The sequence below is a fragment of the Xenopus laevis genome, chromosome 2L, assembly GCF_017654675.1.
Source record: "Xenopus laevis strain J_2021 chromosome 2L, Xenopus_laevis_v10.1, whole genome shotgun sequence".
Taxonomy (NCBI): domain Eukaryota; kingdom Metazoa; phylum Chordata; class Amphibia; order Anura; family Pipidae; genus Xenopus; species Xenopus laevis.
The window spans coordinates 155,777,729-155,796,664 of NC_054373.1; the positions used below are offsets into that span (position 1 = coordinate 155,777,729).

At 40.8% G+C, this 18,936-nt stretch overlaps 1 protein-coding gene across 3 annotated transcripts in view; it reads right to left on the reverse strand.

The window, feature by feature from the left end:
* The window catches only part of tns2.L (tensin 2 L homeolog), a 91,288-nt gene that overhangs the window by 45,772 nt on the left and 26,580 nt on the right, over nt 1-18,936 (reverse strand). For 2 of the 3 annotated variants that reach the window (XM_018247583.2, XM_018247584.2), the window contains exons 2-11: nt 15,661-15,766; nt 8,968-9,005; nt 8,098-8,136; nt 7,322-7,360; nt 6,089-6,135; nt 5,019-5,190; nt 4,004-4,054; nt 3,391-3,513; nt 1,204-1,268; nt 453-536 (exon numbers count right to left, since the gene is read on the reverse strand). In XM_018247583.2, the coding sequence (XP_018103072.1) occupies nt 453-536; nt 1,204-1,268; nt 3,391-3,513; nt 4,004-4,054; nt 5,019-5,190; nt 6,089-6,135; nt 7,322-7,360; nt 8,098-8,136; nt 8,968-9,005; nt 15,661-15,766 (764 nt within the window). Of the gene's footprint in view, nt 1-452; nt 537-1,203; nt 1,269-3,390; nt 3,514-4,003; nt 4,055-5,018; nt 5,191-6,088; nt 6,136-7,321; nt 7,361-8,097; nt 8,137-8,967; nt 9,006-12,833; nt 13,367-15,660; nt 15,767-18,936 lie in introns of those variants that run through there. The other variant, XM_041582595.1, reaches the window with a different exon arrangement.

Below are 18,936 nucleotides of genomic sequence, written 5' to 3' on the forward strand. Positions count from 1 at the left end.
AACATTGCTAACTAACTTGTTTCCAAACAGTGGGCCGTGATTCACTATGCTACCCGCTATGCTACATGTTATGGGTGTTATGGGAGGCAGATTATAATAAAACGATGATGTCTTTCAAAGAAGCCAACAGAGCTCTTGAGCAATCAGACTCCTTTTTACTAATTAATCTGAATATTTTTAGATGTTTATGAAGCTTCCTGTCAGTGCAAAGGAAAGAAAACTCTTGTTTCTGCTGTTCTTTCTAACAGGAAACAGGTTTCTGATGAATATGCTGCTGTTCTTGATAGCACGATAAGGACTGATGGAGGAATAATCTGCTCTCACAGGAAGAGCTTCCACTTTCCCAATACTGTTTGTTATTACAGTGCAGAGTTTGGCCATTTTTGTATGGATCAAGAGAAATATTTCCAGAGGCGACAGCAAATTCCACTTTTTCCCCTCCCATCACTGACCTGCGCTGAGATGGATGCAGAGACACGGAGACCTTATCTTCACAGAACTTTCTCATGGCCAGAGTGCTGAGAGCCTGATCCGCACTGCAGGCAGAGGAAAGGGGGAGCGTGAGTGTGGGAAAAGCCGGAGCACGAAAGGAAGGGAGAGACAAATGTCAAGAAAAGAGCAGCATGAGGGGAGGAAAAGCAAGAGGATGGCAGGAAAACAAGGCAGAACACAAACACAACAAAGATATATGTAAAACTTTTGTTACGCAATATAAACAGTCTTGGAGTTTTGCACTATACATAGGCAAAAGTCTTTCTCCAGTGCTATAATTACTGATGGTTTCTGATATCCTTATAATATATTATAGACGAAAATTGGTCCCTTTAATTTTTGAATGAGGACATCAAAGCTGTAACATAATATTGTGTACATTTTGTGAACCAGTAAAGGAGATATCATCAGAGCACAATTGTTATTATTATGAGGTATATAATGTAGGGTGTATACAAAGACTGGTTATAAAGCAGGGAAGATAGGGAGTTTGTCTCAGAGGGGGTCCATGGATATTTGTTCTTGGCAAAGGAACAAACAACATATTAACCAACCTCCATCTGTTTTCAAAAGATATCCCCTAGAATTCAGAGGGACCAAAGCTGGACATCCCTATTTTGTTTAAGCTGAGGCATCGTCCCTTTTTTTTGGAACCCTTCAAAGAACATTAAAGAAAGTTCAAATGGTGCTGGAGAAAAATGTGATTCCCACCTTGCGGATACTTTGCTATAGTGCATGTAGGATGCAATGACAACTCCCGTTTTCCCCTGATTTCCCTATGGAGGAAAAAGAAATCGAATTACACTCAATTCACACAATCCCACATCTACAACTCTTTCTCCTGACACCAACTTTGCTTACAATATATACTCTACACTTATTGCCCCTTACTCTTAGGCTAAGCATATGGCGGGCCAAACTGAGCTCCAGTCAAAGGCCCAATGCAGTGCTTACCAAATGGGATTTTCAATCATGCTCAATGGATATCGGAAATATCTTCAGCCAGATATTGGCTGGGCATGAACATTGTCTTGCACACCACCCAATGGTGCACTGATGGAAAACATTCATGGCTATAGTGTAACAGGATTCCCTTCCTCCTCAGTTCCGTCTAAGCAACAGTAATATGTGTGTACTTGGGGAAGATGAAAACCCTGTGTGTATGTAAGTGTCTTTGTGTCTAGTTGCTTTGCCCTACCCTAAACTAGTTTTATTTTGTAAATACATCGCTCTTTTCCACAGTTACAACCTCTTGCTATGAGACCATCTTGCGTTACAATATATATTTCCTAAACTACTGTTCTGTGGTTCCACAACCCCTGGTCCTGTGTTGCATGCTCCTGTTTATGGGCCCCTAAAGTTGGATCTGCCCTTTGTTGCTTGGTTAGAACCAATTCTGCTTGGGTTAACGGGGAATACAGTTGGGGTATGAGACTGGATACTACGGAGAATGTAGGAAGAAAGCATTTGCTGTGTGCTGCATTTAACCTTCACTTAACACTCACTACTAGAGAAGGAAGTCAATTATCCACATAGGTAATTAGCTGTTTCATAAACAAATGACAAAAATGACAAAAACATTTTTTTCAAAATAAATCAATTAATAGTGCTGCTCCAGCAGAATTCTGCACTGAAATCCATTTCTCAAAAGACATATTGTCAATTTCCCAGCTGCCCAAAGTCATGTGACTTGTGCTCTGATAAACTTCAATCACTCTTTACTGCTGTACTGCAAGTTGGAGTGATATCACCCCCTCCCTTTCCCCCCCAGCAGCCAAACAAAAGAACAATGGGAAGGTAACCAGATAGCAGCTCCCTAACACAAGATAACAGCTGCCTGGTAGATCTAAGAACAACACTCAATAGTAAAAACCCATGTCTCACTGAGACACATTCAGTTACATTGAGAAGGAAAAACAGCAGCCTGCCAGAAAGCATTTCTCTCCTAAAGTGCAGGCACAAGTCACATGACCAGGGGCAGCTGGGAAATTGACAAAATATCTAGCCCCATGTCAGATTTCAAAATTGAATATAAAAAAATCTGTTCTTTCTCTTTCGAGAAATGGATTTCAGTGCAGAATTCTGCTGGAGCAGCACTATTAACTGATTCATTTTGAAAAAATTTTTTTTCCCATGACAGTATCCCTTTAATTGACTTTGCATTCAATTATTGTAATGTAGAAATGTGATAATTCTGCTGCAAATCGACTTCCTAAAATGTACGTAAAGAAAATATTTAGTCCTTTTCTGCTTTTCCTTTGCCTTTCATGAATATGTAGAATCACTTTGCACCCCAGGTCACTGCCTTTATAGCTGACAGGGGTGATCTGTTACGACAAAAACATCTGGAGGGCCCTTTACTGCTTAATACATAATACATAATAATACATAATCAAAATTGCTGCCCAAATTTGTACCACACAATAACTGCACTAAGAGGGGTGACCGACAACAGTTCTCTTTGAGCATGACATATATAATGGGGGGTGTTTATTGCAGGTTTATTAACAATGCATCCTTGAAACAACTATAAGTTATATAGAAAAGTCTCTGAGAATTAAACGATGCTTAGAAGTTGTTGAAATCCTTCTTTGCAGTTGGCAATTTTTTAAAGGTAAGGCGTCTTTTCTAGGAATAAATATTAAAAAATGAGTGGCTTCTGGGAATCAAACTATTCCAGACAATGCCCTGAAAATTAGTAACAATTCGCCAGTATGTTATAATATACAGTGTTCCACATGTTAACCATCCTGAGAGGAAAACCAATATGGAAATTGTTGGTAAGAATCTGTATGTACAGCATGTAATATGTTCATACTTTATAAATAGATGCAATAATATTTTTTTAAATAAAGACCCCCTAAATCCACAATGTGTTTTCCCCCTTCTACTCATTACCTTGCAATGCAGGACCACCACATGTTGAGGGTCTTGTGCCAGCCAGGCCTCCATGGATTTACAGATGGAGCAGATAACATCCAGTGGGGGCGCATGGCCGTCTGGCCAAAAAAAGTCTTGTATCTGAAAAGTAGATGAAAAGGAAGTGACCCTCACAATGACACATGGTTACTGTGTAAAAGCTCGGACTCACTAACACTGCGATCATGTAAACATTAATAAGCTGGATTCTAAAATACTGCGTGCAAGGGAAAAAAATAGTGGAAAAAATTGATCATTACTATTTTTACTAATGCGTTCCCATTATTATCATTATCATCCTCTGCCCCCAACAGCCTTGACTGTCAGTTGAAGATGGGTAGAGTTGTCAGCTGGCAGGTAAAAAAAGATTCTTGATAGACAAGGTGATAACACTAATGTTGGGTGACTACACGTTGGACAGCCCTGATATGAAACATTTTTGACACTACCTTGTCTTATACAAGCAATATGCCACATTGGCAGCCCCTTCCCAGAAGAAAGATGGATTTTAGTTACTGACCCAACACATAATTGTTGCCCTGCCCCATAAAAGACAGCTCTGGCACTGTAATGCAGTCACAGTTTGGCTTACCTTAGGATTGAGTTTGGCAATATCATGTCTCTTCCTGGATAGGTTAAAAAGCTGAGGAAGAAAACAGACATCCAGTTGAAAAACTTTTGTTTTTAGGGTTCAGTGAGGTCTGTTTTGTTAAAGTACAGGCACGGGTTTCTGAATAAGGGTTTTCTGTCATTTTGATCTCCATACCTTAAAAATATTTAAACATTAAATAAACCCAATACAGTAGAACCTCCATTTTACATCCCCGGATTTTAAGTTTTCATTGTTGTTTTTTGGTCCCAGCTATATATTATGCATAATTGTAAGGAATAATACTTACCAGTGTTCCGGTCTCCAGCATCATAAGCAAGATGGTAGCGCCCAGGTTCTCCAAGTGGCACGTTCTGACGCCAATGCATCAAAACGCGCGCAGCTTCATGAAGCTGGTGCGTTAAAACGTGTGGCGTCGAGAGTCAGCGAGTGACGCATGACGTCATCACGTTTGTTTGCCACAAAACCTGCCTATATAAGACGCCAGAACATTGCAAACCCTGCCCAATTATAGGTTCAACTCCTTGTGTTCCTGGGTGTGACTTGTATCTTGAACTTGATTCCTGTGTTGACTTTGGCCTGTTATTTCGACTAAGAACCTTGCTGCCTGGATTGACCCTTTTGCCTGGACTTTGACTACTCTTATTCTTGACCCCTCTTGTTACCACGAACTGTGTTGGACGTGCTGCTTCCTCCTTGGTCCGCAAATCCTAGCGGTTCCTTCAGGCCCTGACAATAATACATTTCTCTGATTTTACATTTTTCTGGATTTTAAACCATTTTTTTCTGGTCCCCTGAAAAATGTAAAATGGGGGTTCTACTGTAGTTGTTGCCACCAATATGGATTTGTGCAGCTTAGTTACCATCAAGTACAGGGTAGGTTTTATTTGTACAGGGGAAAAAGGAAATTATATTTTTTTATATATTAGGAAACCGTACCTATAAACTCCTACTAACAGCCCCACAGTGTATGCTCCCCCTTTCTGCCTGACCTTACCAGGTATTTATCCTCATGTTTGGATTTCAGCATGGTTGCTACTTCTCGCAGGTTGGCCCGGTAGCGCTGTTCCTCTAGATTGGTTGGAAAAAAGACACTGATAATGCGTTCTGTGATGTACGTAAGGTCCAGGTCATAACTGCGCTGGATTACATGGTCCAAGCTGAAATTTCTGGAGCAAAGTAAAGAGAAAATCAGCCATTACACTGTTATACCTACTCACTTTGGATCCATTTTATTGTTCAAGCTTATATTGTAATTTGAAGACCTGTAAAATAAGTCAATAATCTAACAAAGCTGGATTGGAAAGTCCCCAGTGTCAGGAATATGCTTGTATTAAGGCATTTATGGTATGCTTCAAATTCTCAAAGCGGCTTCCTTTTTTAATCACCTTGTCTGATTTTCAGCACAGAGTTATGATGTTTGTTTTTCTACTGATGTGGTTGAATTCTCATTGAGTATTTTTAAAAATCAAAGACCTATTAGCTTCAAATGTTAGCTAGCCACTAGTCAGAGAGCAAAAGCAATAAAGCTCAGCTGAAAATGATGGAGAACTCAAGAGGAGAAGTAGACCCTCATGCCCACCTTCCCTGAGTTATTCTTCATCATCAGCCCCAGGCCCACATCTGCCCTTCTGTACCAGCCCTTGGGATTCATATCCCCAGTCTCCTACACCCACAGTTAACTGATGAAGATAGATAGCAGAAAATACTTGTTGCTAACCCCTCAAAATCATTGCAGCTATTTTCGCCCTAGTCACAGAATTTCCATTTTCCCTTGTTCACTGTTCCAACTAGGCCAGTGATCCCCAACCAGTGGCTCGGGAGCCACATTTTGCCCATCAAGCCCTTAGATGTTGCTCCCAGAGGCCTCAAAGCAGTAGCTTTTTTTAAACAAATCCTGCTTTTGTTATAAGCAAATGCCATCGAACTGTAGATCTCCATTCAAGTATGTTTAGCCCTCAGAAAGTGGCATCCCGTAGGGAAACACAGCAAATCTATTAGATAAAGTGTGACAGAGCACAGCTGTTGTGCAGGACTCGTGCCAGTACCATCAGAATGTTCCCTCACCTTGGCAGAGAGCTTCTCTGTTTGATGTTCACAGATTTTGTGGAACCCTAAAAAAAAAAAGACATAAAATGAAAAGTTATATTACACATTATTTTTACTTCTACTTCTTTTTTATAGTTGCAAAACTCATGCTGTCCTTCCATACACTGCAGCTGTATTTTACTCAGAAAACCCTAGTTCCCAAGTATTCTGAATAACAAATCCTATACCTCTCTCTCTATTAAATATACATATACAAAAGGTATGGGATCGGTTATCCGGAAATCCATTATCCAGAAAGTTCCAAATCATGAAAAGCCCATCTCGCACATAGACTCCAATAATTTATATTTTTAAAAATGATTTCCTTTATCTCTGCAATATGGAGACAGTACCTTATACGTTATCACAAACTAAAATATAATTGTAGGAGGCAAAACCATCCTTTAGGGTTTATGTAATGTTTACATAATTTTTTGTAGCCTTAAAGTATGGTCATCCAAATTACAGAAAGACAGCCTTTTCTGGAAAAACCCAGGTTCTGAGCATTCTGGATAACAGGTCCCTTATTGCCCCCCCATCCACACCCTGAATATACTTCTACTGGGATGCATTACTGGGATTAAAACACAGTAATTTGTCTGTTAAAGTTACCAGGGGAAGATGGAAATGTACTGCCTGTGGCAACTTTGCCTCACTGCAAATCCCGCCCTGTATATATATATATATATATATGCAAATACTGTATATGGAGAATTAAATCAGTTACAGATTGTACCAAATATATATGATTTATGGGGTCAAGTCTATACAGTATGTTACAGCCCAGTCACTTGATTAGATGATTAGGTACAATAGAGGTGTGTAGCAAGAGTAAGACTGGAAACCCATGAGAGCCAAAAAGTGCATCAGGGTTGGCAGGGGAAGAAAGATACTGTATGTAATATGTCCATGATACGATGTTCCTTTGTGGAAGGCCAGTCAGCGATTCTGAACCTCATGGTGTGTTTGAGTTTCTGATTTTAAATAGAGGAAGGCGACCCCTTATAGTTTTATGGTGCTCTGACAGTTTCCCTTTCTTTTTATTGATTCTCTCTCCGCTGTTTCTCGGACCCTGTCACTCTCTCCCACCCTTTAGCCAAGAAAAACTTCACAGAGAAATCCAGCCAAGTCCTGTTCCTTTCCATCAGCCTCCCCCTCCTCTCTGCTCCATTAACCCCTCATCTGCACATGCACATTTGCAATGCTGCTCACCATGTGCTGGATGCTGGGTCCTGGGGCCGTCCTTCTCCTCTGTAAATGAGAGGAACATATTAGTGATCTCAGCAAGCCAAGGACATTGCAAATACCTCAGTCATTCCCCAGTCAATATATTGTTTTAATACCAAGCATTCCATGGAAGCCAACAGCCCATGCACAAACTGACAGACATACTGAAGAGCTGTCCCTTTTGACCTAGCCTGCTTTTTCCCAGAACCAAGAGAACATTGTCATAATCTAATAGAAATGGCCTTTATGACTCAAATGAGGAACACAACCTCTGAATCTCAGCAATAAAACATAATGGTAAGACAGACCCACTACAGCTAAATGCACCCATAGAGTACCTTCCTCCAAGAGGACATTTCTAGGAGACATATTGGCTACTACAAGATGTTGGGTGACATTCAACTGACTAGCACAGTATTTTATTAGATATGCCCCATCACCACCAATATTGGTATTTTCTACTCCATGTTAGGGTCCCCTTTCTCGGTTTGGTTAAAAATGTTGTGTTTCAGCAATTTGAGTTCCAAGCAAGCCTTGCGTAATACACCCAAGAAAAACCTTGCTCTGAGATACAACAGTGTTGGCTGGCAATCTGCCATCTTGTTTGGCAAGCCATCAGCAAGATGAAGTCAGAAAACATAAGACTTTGAAAAATAAGTGAAAAACAAAACAGAATCAACAAGGGAAAACAACTCATATGTAAACCCTGCTCCTAATATCTCAATCCATCCATCCATCCAGCTATGTGCAAAAGAGCTTACCATATCAGCTGATGGGGGGGTTGAGCAGCCAGGAATCACCTAAAAAAAAGAACGCCAGGGTCATAACAATTAGGTGCGGTGGTTGGTCCTGTCCTCCTAAGGCTTAAGGCTTGGGTTGGCCTATCAATAATGTAAACCCTTTATTCTTACAGAAGATCTGAATTGTCTGATGCAGATGGTAATGAAACTGGAAAATTCTGCTCTTGGCACAGTTAAAGGAGAGTGCTAATAAAAGTAAGTATAATGATGGCAATCCTTTCAGTGAAATTATATTTACATGTATGAAGTGCTGATAGAGATTAGTGTTCATATGGAACATTACTCCTCAGTAAGCCATGGTCTAAACTTTATTTGAGGGATAATCAGTCAGTTTAATTCATAGGCACATTCAGATTGCACAGGTTGCAACTCTATATATATACGGGGAGCTGCCCACCCAGGGCTGGGACAGAAGGCCCATTCTCTTCACGTATGGAACTACAAGCACCTAGTCTTGGCTGCAGCTCTGTATGAGTGGAAAAAATACCCACATTCTGCTTCTCAGCAACATCACTGAACACAGACCTTACTATAAGTATCACTGCAGGGCCTGGTTGTCCAGCCTGCGGCCCTCCAGTACTTGCTGAAGCATTCAAATAATAGCTGATACTAGAGAGAGCAAACCCAGTGTATCCCACAAGAGAATGAGACTGATTTAACGTGTCAGGTTTCCTCCAAGATTTGTGTTAAGAAGCAGTACCATATCTCATAGGAAGCCATCATCAGCTCTACAAATCTGCTCATGACGTGGGTATTAGTAAACAAACTCTATGGCATTAGTACCAACAGGGAGAAATAGCAAACGAGGGAGAAAAATCATATTGCGGTTACCTTGCCTTCACATTTTTTATGACTTGTTATCTTGCACACTGAAAAACAAAAGACACAAATAAATCATGGTACAAAGCACATGGCCTAGGAATATAATGGTAACAACATTTTAGACAAAGACAACAAAACATAGTTCCCTACTAACTGCACAAAGAATGGAAACCTTTCTTTATTTACATCTATAGGTCTGCCCAAGTCTTACTTTATCTCCTTTTAGCTATCTTTCTTTAAGGTGGCCATACACTCGTCTTTTGTCTGACTTGAATAGCGATATTCATATACTATAGTTCCGAATGAGAATCTGTGGAAGGTGCAGATAGGCTTCTTTTGCATCTTCATTTCCCAGTGTACCATGGACTTTCCCACAATTTGCCCCAGCAGATGCATTTTTCAGTTTGCACAGATCAACTGCAACCACATTGGATGGCCGGATAATCTGCTAAAAATGAATTAGTTGGCTAAATTGATTTCATGCAATAACTTCCTTTGCTTACTTCCAGCTCAGTAGGATAGGCAAAGGGTTCATGGCAGCCATCAGGGGTACAGCCATAAGCCTAAGGATAAGTTCCCAGTAAGCACTGTTTATTATAGCACAGGGGATCCACATATTACACTTAAACAGAGCCCCAATGAAAATGAGTTTGTGTTTGTGACCCTGCAAGGGGGTTTAACATGGGAATCATTAATGGCACTGAAACAGAAATTAATCAATGGAATGCCGCTCTGTAGGACACTTTTCCCCATCCTTCTGTGCTTTTTCCTTATGAATCATCCACCCTTATGTTTAATATGTAAAATCCAGACTGAATTAGTGTGAGACAAGCACAGTAGTGTGTGTGTGACTGAGACACAGATTAATACATATGCACATCAATGGAAGTTTCACTCCTGTATTCCAAACTTCAATGTGAGCATTCATGCACTGCTGTTGGTGGAATACATTTTTTCCATCTCCTTCAAAAGCCTCAGCTATTTCACTGACCACAGAAGCTGTAATACATTTTCCAGGCCTGCAGAGTGTTCTCCTGCGTCCTACAGTCAGCATTGATTCGACTAAATTGCTCTCCTAGGCTCCAAGGTGTGAATGTCAGGAAGTGACATGCCCAGGGTACCCCCTTCCTTCAGCTCCTTGAGTTTAGGCAGATCTCTAGTTTAGTACAGTAGATCCATAGAGGGGAAAACCAAAACGGAATGCCTGCAGGATTTATCAGATATCAATAATAACAGGCAAGCCTTTGTATTGTAAATATCAGGTGCTAACAGAGTAAGCTGTGGTTCACAAACTGGGGCTGGTGTGAAGATGATTGCTCTCCTACATATTCTTGGAACCACTGATGAAGAGCAGATTCATCAATGTTTTCCTAGGTCTGGAACCTCATTATTAACCAAGATGGGTCCTGAACAAAAGTCAATGGGTAGCTGGAACCAAGAAGTCCATCAACCACTGAGACATATAAACACACCTGGAGGAGGAGGGAGGGGGGAGTATATAAAAACAAGGAAGTCTCCCATTTATGGCTTGCTGGAAGTCAGCTAGCTTGGTCACTCTTGAGCTTTTTATTATGTCAGTTCTCTGACCCTTCTTTAAACTGGACAGGGTGCAAGAATCTCATCCAATTGATTTATTTCTAACGAGAATAGGTGCATCAGCACCAAAACTAGTACATATGTGCATATGGCTGCCATATTGTCATATCTTTCAAGCCTTATTCCTTGTTAATAGCATTCACATCAAACAGATTTTTAACTGGCCAAGCTGGTGACAAACATAGGTTGTAGGCTGCCTTACCAATGGAGGCTGTGGAATACATTCTCTTGACCATATGGGTAAAGGGCAGTGGGCAGATATAAAATTAAAAAGCTACCTGATCAAACCTCATATACAGTCATATGAAAAAGTTTGTGTTTTCATTATCAGTACTGCAGCTGTGGACATCATTGAGCATGGCAGGTAAGAGTATAAATCATTAAGCCATGAAACTTGCAGTGTATTGGGAAAATAAGCATTGGAACCATTGGAAACAGATTTTTGGTCTCCAACCTTCTGACGGGTCATTGTTCAGCTGTGATGCAGTAGCCTTATGCCACTTAAGATTTGCCTGTAACATCTCAAGTGGAACCTTTGTGTCTGGGTATACAGTCATATGAAAACGTTTGGGAATCCCTCTTAATTCTTTGGAGTTTTGTTTATCATTGGCTGAGCTTTCAAAGTAGCAACTTCCTTTTAATATATAACATGCCTTATGGAAACTGTAGTATTTCAGCAGTGGCATAGTTTCATTGCCTATAAAGTTCAAGGCTTAACAAACTAATCCAACCAATTTGGTGTTGCCAGTAATCAGTTTTGAGCAGTTACACGCATTCAAATTAGCAAAATTACAAGGGTACCCACATTTTTGCACAGCCAGTTTTTCACATGTATTACAACTGAATACTGCTTTACTAAAAATCTTTGTTCAGAAAACACCCCAGTACTCCCAACACCCAGATATTCCTGGGAAATGAAAGACACACCCCTGTTATCTTTTTTGTTTAAAGTGGAGTAAATTATTATGCCAAACGGCTTAAAACCACTCTGAGGGACTAGCAGTCCTGCCATTAATATCTCTTGTATGCACAGTTATTTGTCACATTTTATCACTAGGGTCTATAGCAGTGATCCTCACCCAGCAACATGTTGCTCACCAACCCATTGGATGTTGCTTCCAGTGGCCTCAAAGCAGCTGATTATTCTTGAATTCTAGGCTTGGAGGCAAGTTTTGGTTGCCAGGTGCACTGCCAAACAGGACCTCCTGTAGGCTGCAAATCCACATAGGGACCTTCAAATAGCCAATCCTGGCCCTTACTTGGCACACGGGAATGTTTTTCCTGCTTGTGTTGCTCCCCAACTCTTTTTATATTTGAATGTGGCTCACAGGTAAAAAAATTTGGGGACCTCTGGCCTATATAATTGTATGTGCAACATGGCTGCAAGGAGATGGGAAGAAAAGAATAGGTGACGTGTGTATGTTCTTTTTTTATTTACTTAGACCAAAATAGAGCTGTTCGTACACACTATGCTTCCTGCTTCATCCCTGTGGAATCAGCACATGTGTAGGTTATTGTTGCAATGTTTCCTTTCACGTATTCCTGTTCTAATAAAGATCTGTAGGTATGCGCAGATTGGGACATTACAGGCTGACTTCTAAAACTCTTATTTTTGGAAATAAGCTCTTTCTGCTATCTCTGGGGGTGTTCAACTTCCTCTATGGAGACCAAACCTTTAGCTTATGTTTTCAAATATTCCTGAAACTTAACTCTATATAGGTCCCACTAGCTTGTACTTTATTTGTTAATTTCAGAGAATTTACAGTTTTCTAGCAGATGTGATTACTTCCACCATGGTTCCCCTATTTTGCCTCATGCCTAGCTTGGACCCGTTGGGCAAGGACCACACCCAACCGGATTTTCAAAATTGCACGATATCTGTATTATTTCTAATAATATGAGTTTGGCAGCCAGTCAGGAGACCCCCATACATGGGCTAATAAGCTGGCAGCTCGGTCTGGATGGGGCAAGTCAGCAGCTTTTATCGACCAGCCTTAGGGAGTCAAAAGACTGTAAGCTTTCAGGACACACATACCCATTCTTTAGGCAATGATTTCTGCATTGTCTATGTATTGCTTCCTACTTTGCCATTAAAAACATCATTTCTATGATATATCATTCTCTACACTAAATGAAATAAGGAAACCAAATTATCAGTATGCTGGTAATGATTCAGCAGAACTCAGATAAGAGGCAAAAATGTTATATTTTGCTAAATTTTTGCACCTGTCAAAGGGATTTCCATAGTACATTTGCTTATAGCAAGGATTGTACCTTACCTACATGAACCAAGGTTGCAGCCAGTCAATAACAGCTTTGGCTTCCTGAGGTTCCTTTCTGCTCATTCACAGTTGGGTTGCTTTGCTCGGTTCTTTAAACGGGATTTAACCCAGTGCCACAACCTTCCAGTCTCCTGACACAATTTCTCAATCAGACTGCTGTGTCCGTTATTTAGAAATAACATTCCTATAGTTTGAGCTTTGGGAATTTAAGTGCCGGTCAAGTGTTTGTCTACCCTTCTCCAAGCCCTGCTTATCAGGGGCCAGTCATAGAATGGGTGGAGTCTGCCCAGTAGCCACTCGCTTATCAGTGGCACTTGGAGAACAGGGAGCAGCCTGGGTATACTTAACTTATTCTTTCCCAAGATGGATTAAAGAAAAAGATATAAACAAGCGAAGCCTGAACAGCGAGTATGTTTTTTTTCTGCTGGTTATGCTACTAGTCGTATTAATGTACTACTTTGTACTTATGTAGTGTAAGCATTACAGCTGCCAATTTAGAGGTAGCACAACATCAATGGGAAAAATGTACTTTACCTTTATTGCTATGCAATTGATCATGTTTTTTCATAAAACCATAAAATAACCTTCTGTAAATCAGTTACATTTATGGTATAAGCCTGCCAAAATGTACCTTCAAGGTTCCCCCAGGGCGGCCCTCCTTCTCTCCCAGGATGTACCAAGAATGGGGAGCAGGGTCCTGGTGCACATGAACATGAACAACCCTACATACTGAACGACCATGCCCTGGGTATAGGAGAGGGTGCATTGCATACCTCCCAACATTTTGGAAATAGAAAGAGGGACTAAAAAATTGCTGCAAAGAGCACAGCAAAATTGTTAGCACGCCCATTGTATGGCCACACCCCCTAATTACCATGTTCATTTTACAAAATTTGGCAGGTTATTAAAGTCTGAACACATTTATGTGGTTTTTATGTGTTATTGCAGTTTTGCTAATGAAAGTGAATTGAAAGTGTATTGCCCTTTAAGCAGCAAGTCACAGTATCCCCAAGAGACCTACTTATCTTAAATTTTTACAATTGCTTCTTTGCTTATCTTAAATTGTTAAAAAATTATCTAAGTGCACCCGCCACGTATTCTGTGCTCTCTGCCAAAAGCCAATTAATTTTCAGAAATGTTTTATCTTTTTCTGGCTGTTCAGTGCAGGAGATCAAAGAGAAAGTCGAAAAACTTCAGTAACAATCCGGAACTGTGGGTTGAGCTGTCAAAATCAGGACTATCCCTCGAAAATGGGACAGTTGGGAGGTATGGGAGCAGTGTCGGACTGGCCCACAAGGATACCAGGAAAACTCCCGGTGGGCCCAGGTGTCAGTGGGCCCTCATGCTGCTAAACTTTTGGCTTATTTCATGGCCATTCCCTATTTCTATGAGAACAAAGTGGCTAAATAGGTGGAATAATAGATTATAGTATGTAAAGAAAAGAGACTAGTAGAATATAGGTTAAAGGGATACTGTCATGGGAAAAAAAAAATTTTCAGAATGAATCAGTTAATAGTGCTGTTCCAGCAGAATTCTGCGCTGAAATCCATTTCTCAAAAGAGCAAACAAATTTTTTTATATTTAATTTTAAAATCTGACATGGGGCTAGACATTTTGTCAATTTCCCAGCTGCCCCAAGTCATGTGACGTGTGCCTGCACTTCAGGAGAAAATGCTTTCTGGCAGGCTGCTGCTTTTCCTTCTCAATGTAACTGAATGTGTCTCAGTGGGACATGGGTTTTTACTATTGAGTGCTGTTCTTAGATCTACCAGGCAGCTGTTATCTTGTGTTAGGGAGCTGCTATCTGGTTACCTTCCCATTGTTCTTTTGTTTGGCTGCTGGGGGGGGGAAAGGGAGGGGGTGATATCACTCCAACTTGCAGTACAGCAGTAAAGAGTGATTGAAGTTTATCAGAGCACAAGTCACATGACTTGGGGCAGCTGGGAAATTGACAATATGTCTAGCCCCATGTCAGATTTCAAAATTGAATATAAAAAAACCTGTTTGCTCTTTTGAGAAATGGATTTCAGTGCAGAATTCTGCTGGAGCAGCACTATTAACTGATTCATTTTGAAAAAATATTTTTTCCCCATGACAGTATCCCTTTAAGTGAGGAGAGGAAGAAATTAGTACTGAGGGTGGGCCCCTGGTCTAAGGTTTTTTGGTGGGCCCCTGGTGTCCCAGTCCGACACTGTATGGGAGGGTGGCACAGAAGGAGTATCATGTTGTCTCTTTACAGTCTACTGCCAAACAAAAATGGCTAAAAATGTTTTTGTAGTTTGATTAACTTCAGCTGTTTAAAATGGATCTAATAAACTTGCAGTATCATCAAAGGAGGAGAGCCAAAAGCTTGTTCAGATCTAAACAAAACAATTCAGTGGAGGAAGGTACACAAGGCACAGTGGCGCTCATCTACTAACATATGTGCAACATTGCCCCACTGCCTGATATCTATAGCAACGAATATGGAAGCAGAGCTGACAGGCACTCAAAACGGATCCACAGGACCAAAAGAATTCAGTTAAAAAATAATTTTATTTGTAGAAAAGTTAAAAATATATCAGCATCTCCATATACCCTACGCGTTTTGCAACCCTAAGGGCACTTAGTCATGGGCTCATATAGCAACCAATCAGATCTTAGCTAAAATGTTATAACTTGTAGTAATCTGAGCAAAGCTCATGCAAAGGATTCGGCTGAATCCGAATCCTAGCCAAATACCGAACCCTGGATTTGGTGCATCCCTAGTGCTTACACAATATCGCGTGGAGAAGAAGACACAAGGCAATGAAGAAGGCAAAGAGGTCCCCACCCCTCCACTCACCTCTGCAAACACTGCCCTGAGATACTACAGGCTCACTGCAGGCGGCACAAAGCCTCTTTTTCTTCAGCGTTTTCTCCTGAAACACATGACGTTCCACTCCAGTGGGCTGCAATGGAAAAAACCCAGAGATTAACACTCACCAACTGAAGAAAGAGCAACAAAAAGTGATGTTTCCACTCAGGTCATGAAAGAGCAAGTGTGTGATTCTCAAGGAACCAAGGAAAACACATACACAGGTAATGGAAAGGGAGTTCCTCATAAAAAAACTGTTTGTGGAACTGAGTTCACTTCACGTCTTCTGGGAGAAAATACATTCTGGAGTTATTCTTAGGTTATTAATCTTTAAAGGGGTTGTTCACCTTTGAGTTAACTTTTAGAAAGCTGTAGAGAATGATATTCTGAGACAATTTGCAGTTGGTTTTCATTTTTTATAATTTGTGTTTTTTGAGTTATTTAGCTTTTTATTCAGCAGCTCTCCTGTTTGCAATTCCAGCAACCTGGTTGCTAAAGTCCAAATGACCCTAGCAACCATGCATTGATTTGAATAAGAGACTGTAATATAAATAGAAGGAGGCCTGAATAGAAAGATGAGTAATGAAAAGTAGCAATAACAACAAATTTGTAATTTTAAAGAGTATTTGTTTTTAGATGTGGTCAGTGACCCCCATTTGAAGCTGGAAAGCATCAGAAGAAGAAGGCAAATAATTTAAAAATGATAAAAATATAAATAATGAAGACCAATTGATAAGGTGCTTAGAATTGGCCATTCTATAATATACTATTACATACTAAAAGTTAACTTAAAGGTGAACAAGCTCTCTAATATATATCAGTACAATAGATTTGCTAGGAAGTCTCTATGTTCTATTGGTTCCATTGCAACTGGAAAGTCCTCCAATAACTTTAGCCTCAATGAGACTCTCACTAAGAACCATAACCACTTAATGTTGCTCCCCAGCTTCCCATACGAAAATATTCCATGCATTCCTCACATTAAAAATTAAAAAAGTACAAACATGTTGCTTAATTAAAGCAGTCAAGATTCCAACTCCCACAATGACTTGCGTGCTTCTTTTTATTCTCCTTATTCTAACAGAACGTGCAAGGCATTGTGGGAATGGGAGTCTTGGCTGGAGGAGAGCATGTATTTGGCACTACAGTTCAGGCGCTGCAGGATGGGTAAGCTGAGCCTCCCAGATGTTGCAGAACTACACTTCTCACCACCATCCTGCAGCCAGAAAAGGAACACAGAGCAGATCTAATAAATAAAAGGAGACAGTCAGACATTTGTGCAACACATGGGATTTGCAAATATATAAACAGACGAAAATGTAAAGAGATGCAGGTTTGAGAAGCAAAAATAATTGGGCCCCTGCAGCAATTTTTTTTATTATTATTATTTTTCATTGACATAGTGCACAGGTCATACATCACGCCCTGCCCCAACAGAACAGTGAAGTCACATTCACACAATATGCTATTTATCAATTCATCTTTTTTTTCTAGTGTTTAAGGAAACAGCAGTACCCAGTGGGGCAACTACCCTACAACAGACCCTGTGGCCACAGGGGGGTCCAGTGTTGCCTGGACTGTGGGGTCTGTTGTATGGTAGTCTCCCAATCTGTGTCTCGGCAGCTGACTGGGGCACTTGTATGTACAAGACTGAGGGCGACCACCTCTTAAAATGTTCCCTTTTAAACGGTTTTTGCAGGGCCCAGTTGGTCCTAGGAACGTCACTGGGATTAACTATAGAAACCCATGTAGACATGGGGAGAACATACTAACTTCTTGCAGATAATGCCCTGACTTGTATTCTACTAAAGGACCCCAGACAGGTCCAGACTGGGATTCACAATTGGCCCTGGCATTTCAAGTACACAGAGGCCCAAACAGCACCCCATTAGCCCCAGCCCAGACCCTTTAACCCCGATGTGCCGTGCACTGGCATTCGCACATGCTGGAGGTGGGGCCCGGAAGTTAGTAACCCGGCCTGCCCACTAGCCCAATAAATAGTAACTGTCTATATGGCATCTAGGGTTGTCACCTTTCCATGGCCCACCGGGCAGGGGGTGAAAGCATGAAATCAGAGGCCTGGCAGGCAATGTGTGAGAGCAGTAATGGGGCGGGGCTATGGCATGGTGATCAGTGATTGGCTAAACGCCATGTTGATCAAGGGAGATCCTGCCCGGTTTTCCATATTCTTGACTCCGGCAGCCCCTCTGAAAACCTGGCTGTCCAAGTCAAATCCGGACAAGTGGCAACCCTAATAGCATCTTACAGTAGCCCCTATGGCATTTGCCAGAATCCAGGCCTGACCCCAGGGTTGCAAGGCATTGCATTAGATCACACAATTAAATCTCCTTAAATACTACACACAATGTGTAGTATTTCTATGCTGACCACTGCAACACCATCTTTATGGCCCTTCTATTGAGTGGAGCAATGACATGTTTTGACATGTCTGCTCGATTACCCTTTTTTTGCATACATAACCAAATGAAGTTCTAACCAGTCAGCATTTCATTCACATTGTGCAAGATTCGATTGTGAAATGAACTCTCGTTTCAATAGGTTCTGCACACGACGCCTCTTACCATGTGTAATCCCAAATAGAGTTTGCAAAGGACCCAAGATAAATAATGGAAATGTACAGTACGATGTGCGTCTCTCTATACAGTTTCACCCTCCATGCTCCCATGGCATTTATATCATATTTGTCTCCAAAAGATGCAGGGAAAGTTTCCAGGGTTTTGCTTTTCAGGATCTGGTTACTTGAAACAGACTTTATTTAAGATTTGAAGGGGGGGGGGGTATGCAGAGAAATGCTATAAAACTGCCAAGCACAATTTATTTTTTTGGACAACCCTTCTAAGCCACAAACATATTGACATTAACTTGTTCCATGGTGACCGTGCAACCAATGCTTAAAGGGAAACTGGAGCTAAAAAAAACAATTGCTTGAAAAAAAAGTTACAAGCCTTTGAATTTAGGAAAATTCAAAGGGGTGTGAGCACCTAACCAAACAACTTTTTGTCTAGGTGTAACCACTAGAGCCAGTGCCTTAGCCAGTTAAATCTTTAGAAAACGATTGTAAAAAACCATCCAGTAGCTAATCAGATGTTACAAGTTAATGGTAAGATATTCTATTAGGGATGCATCGAATACACTATTTTGGATTCAGCCGAACGCCGGAATCCTTTGTGAAAGATTTGGCCAAATACCGAACAGATTCTGAATTCTAATTTGCATATGCAAATTAGGGGAGGGAAGGGGAAA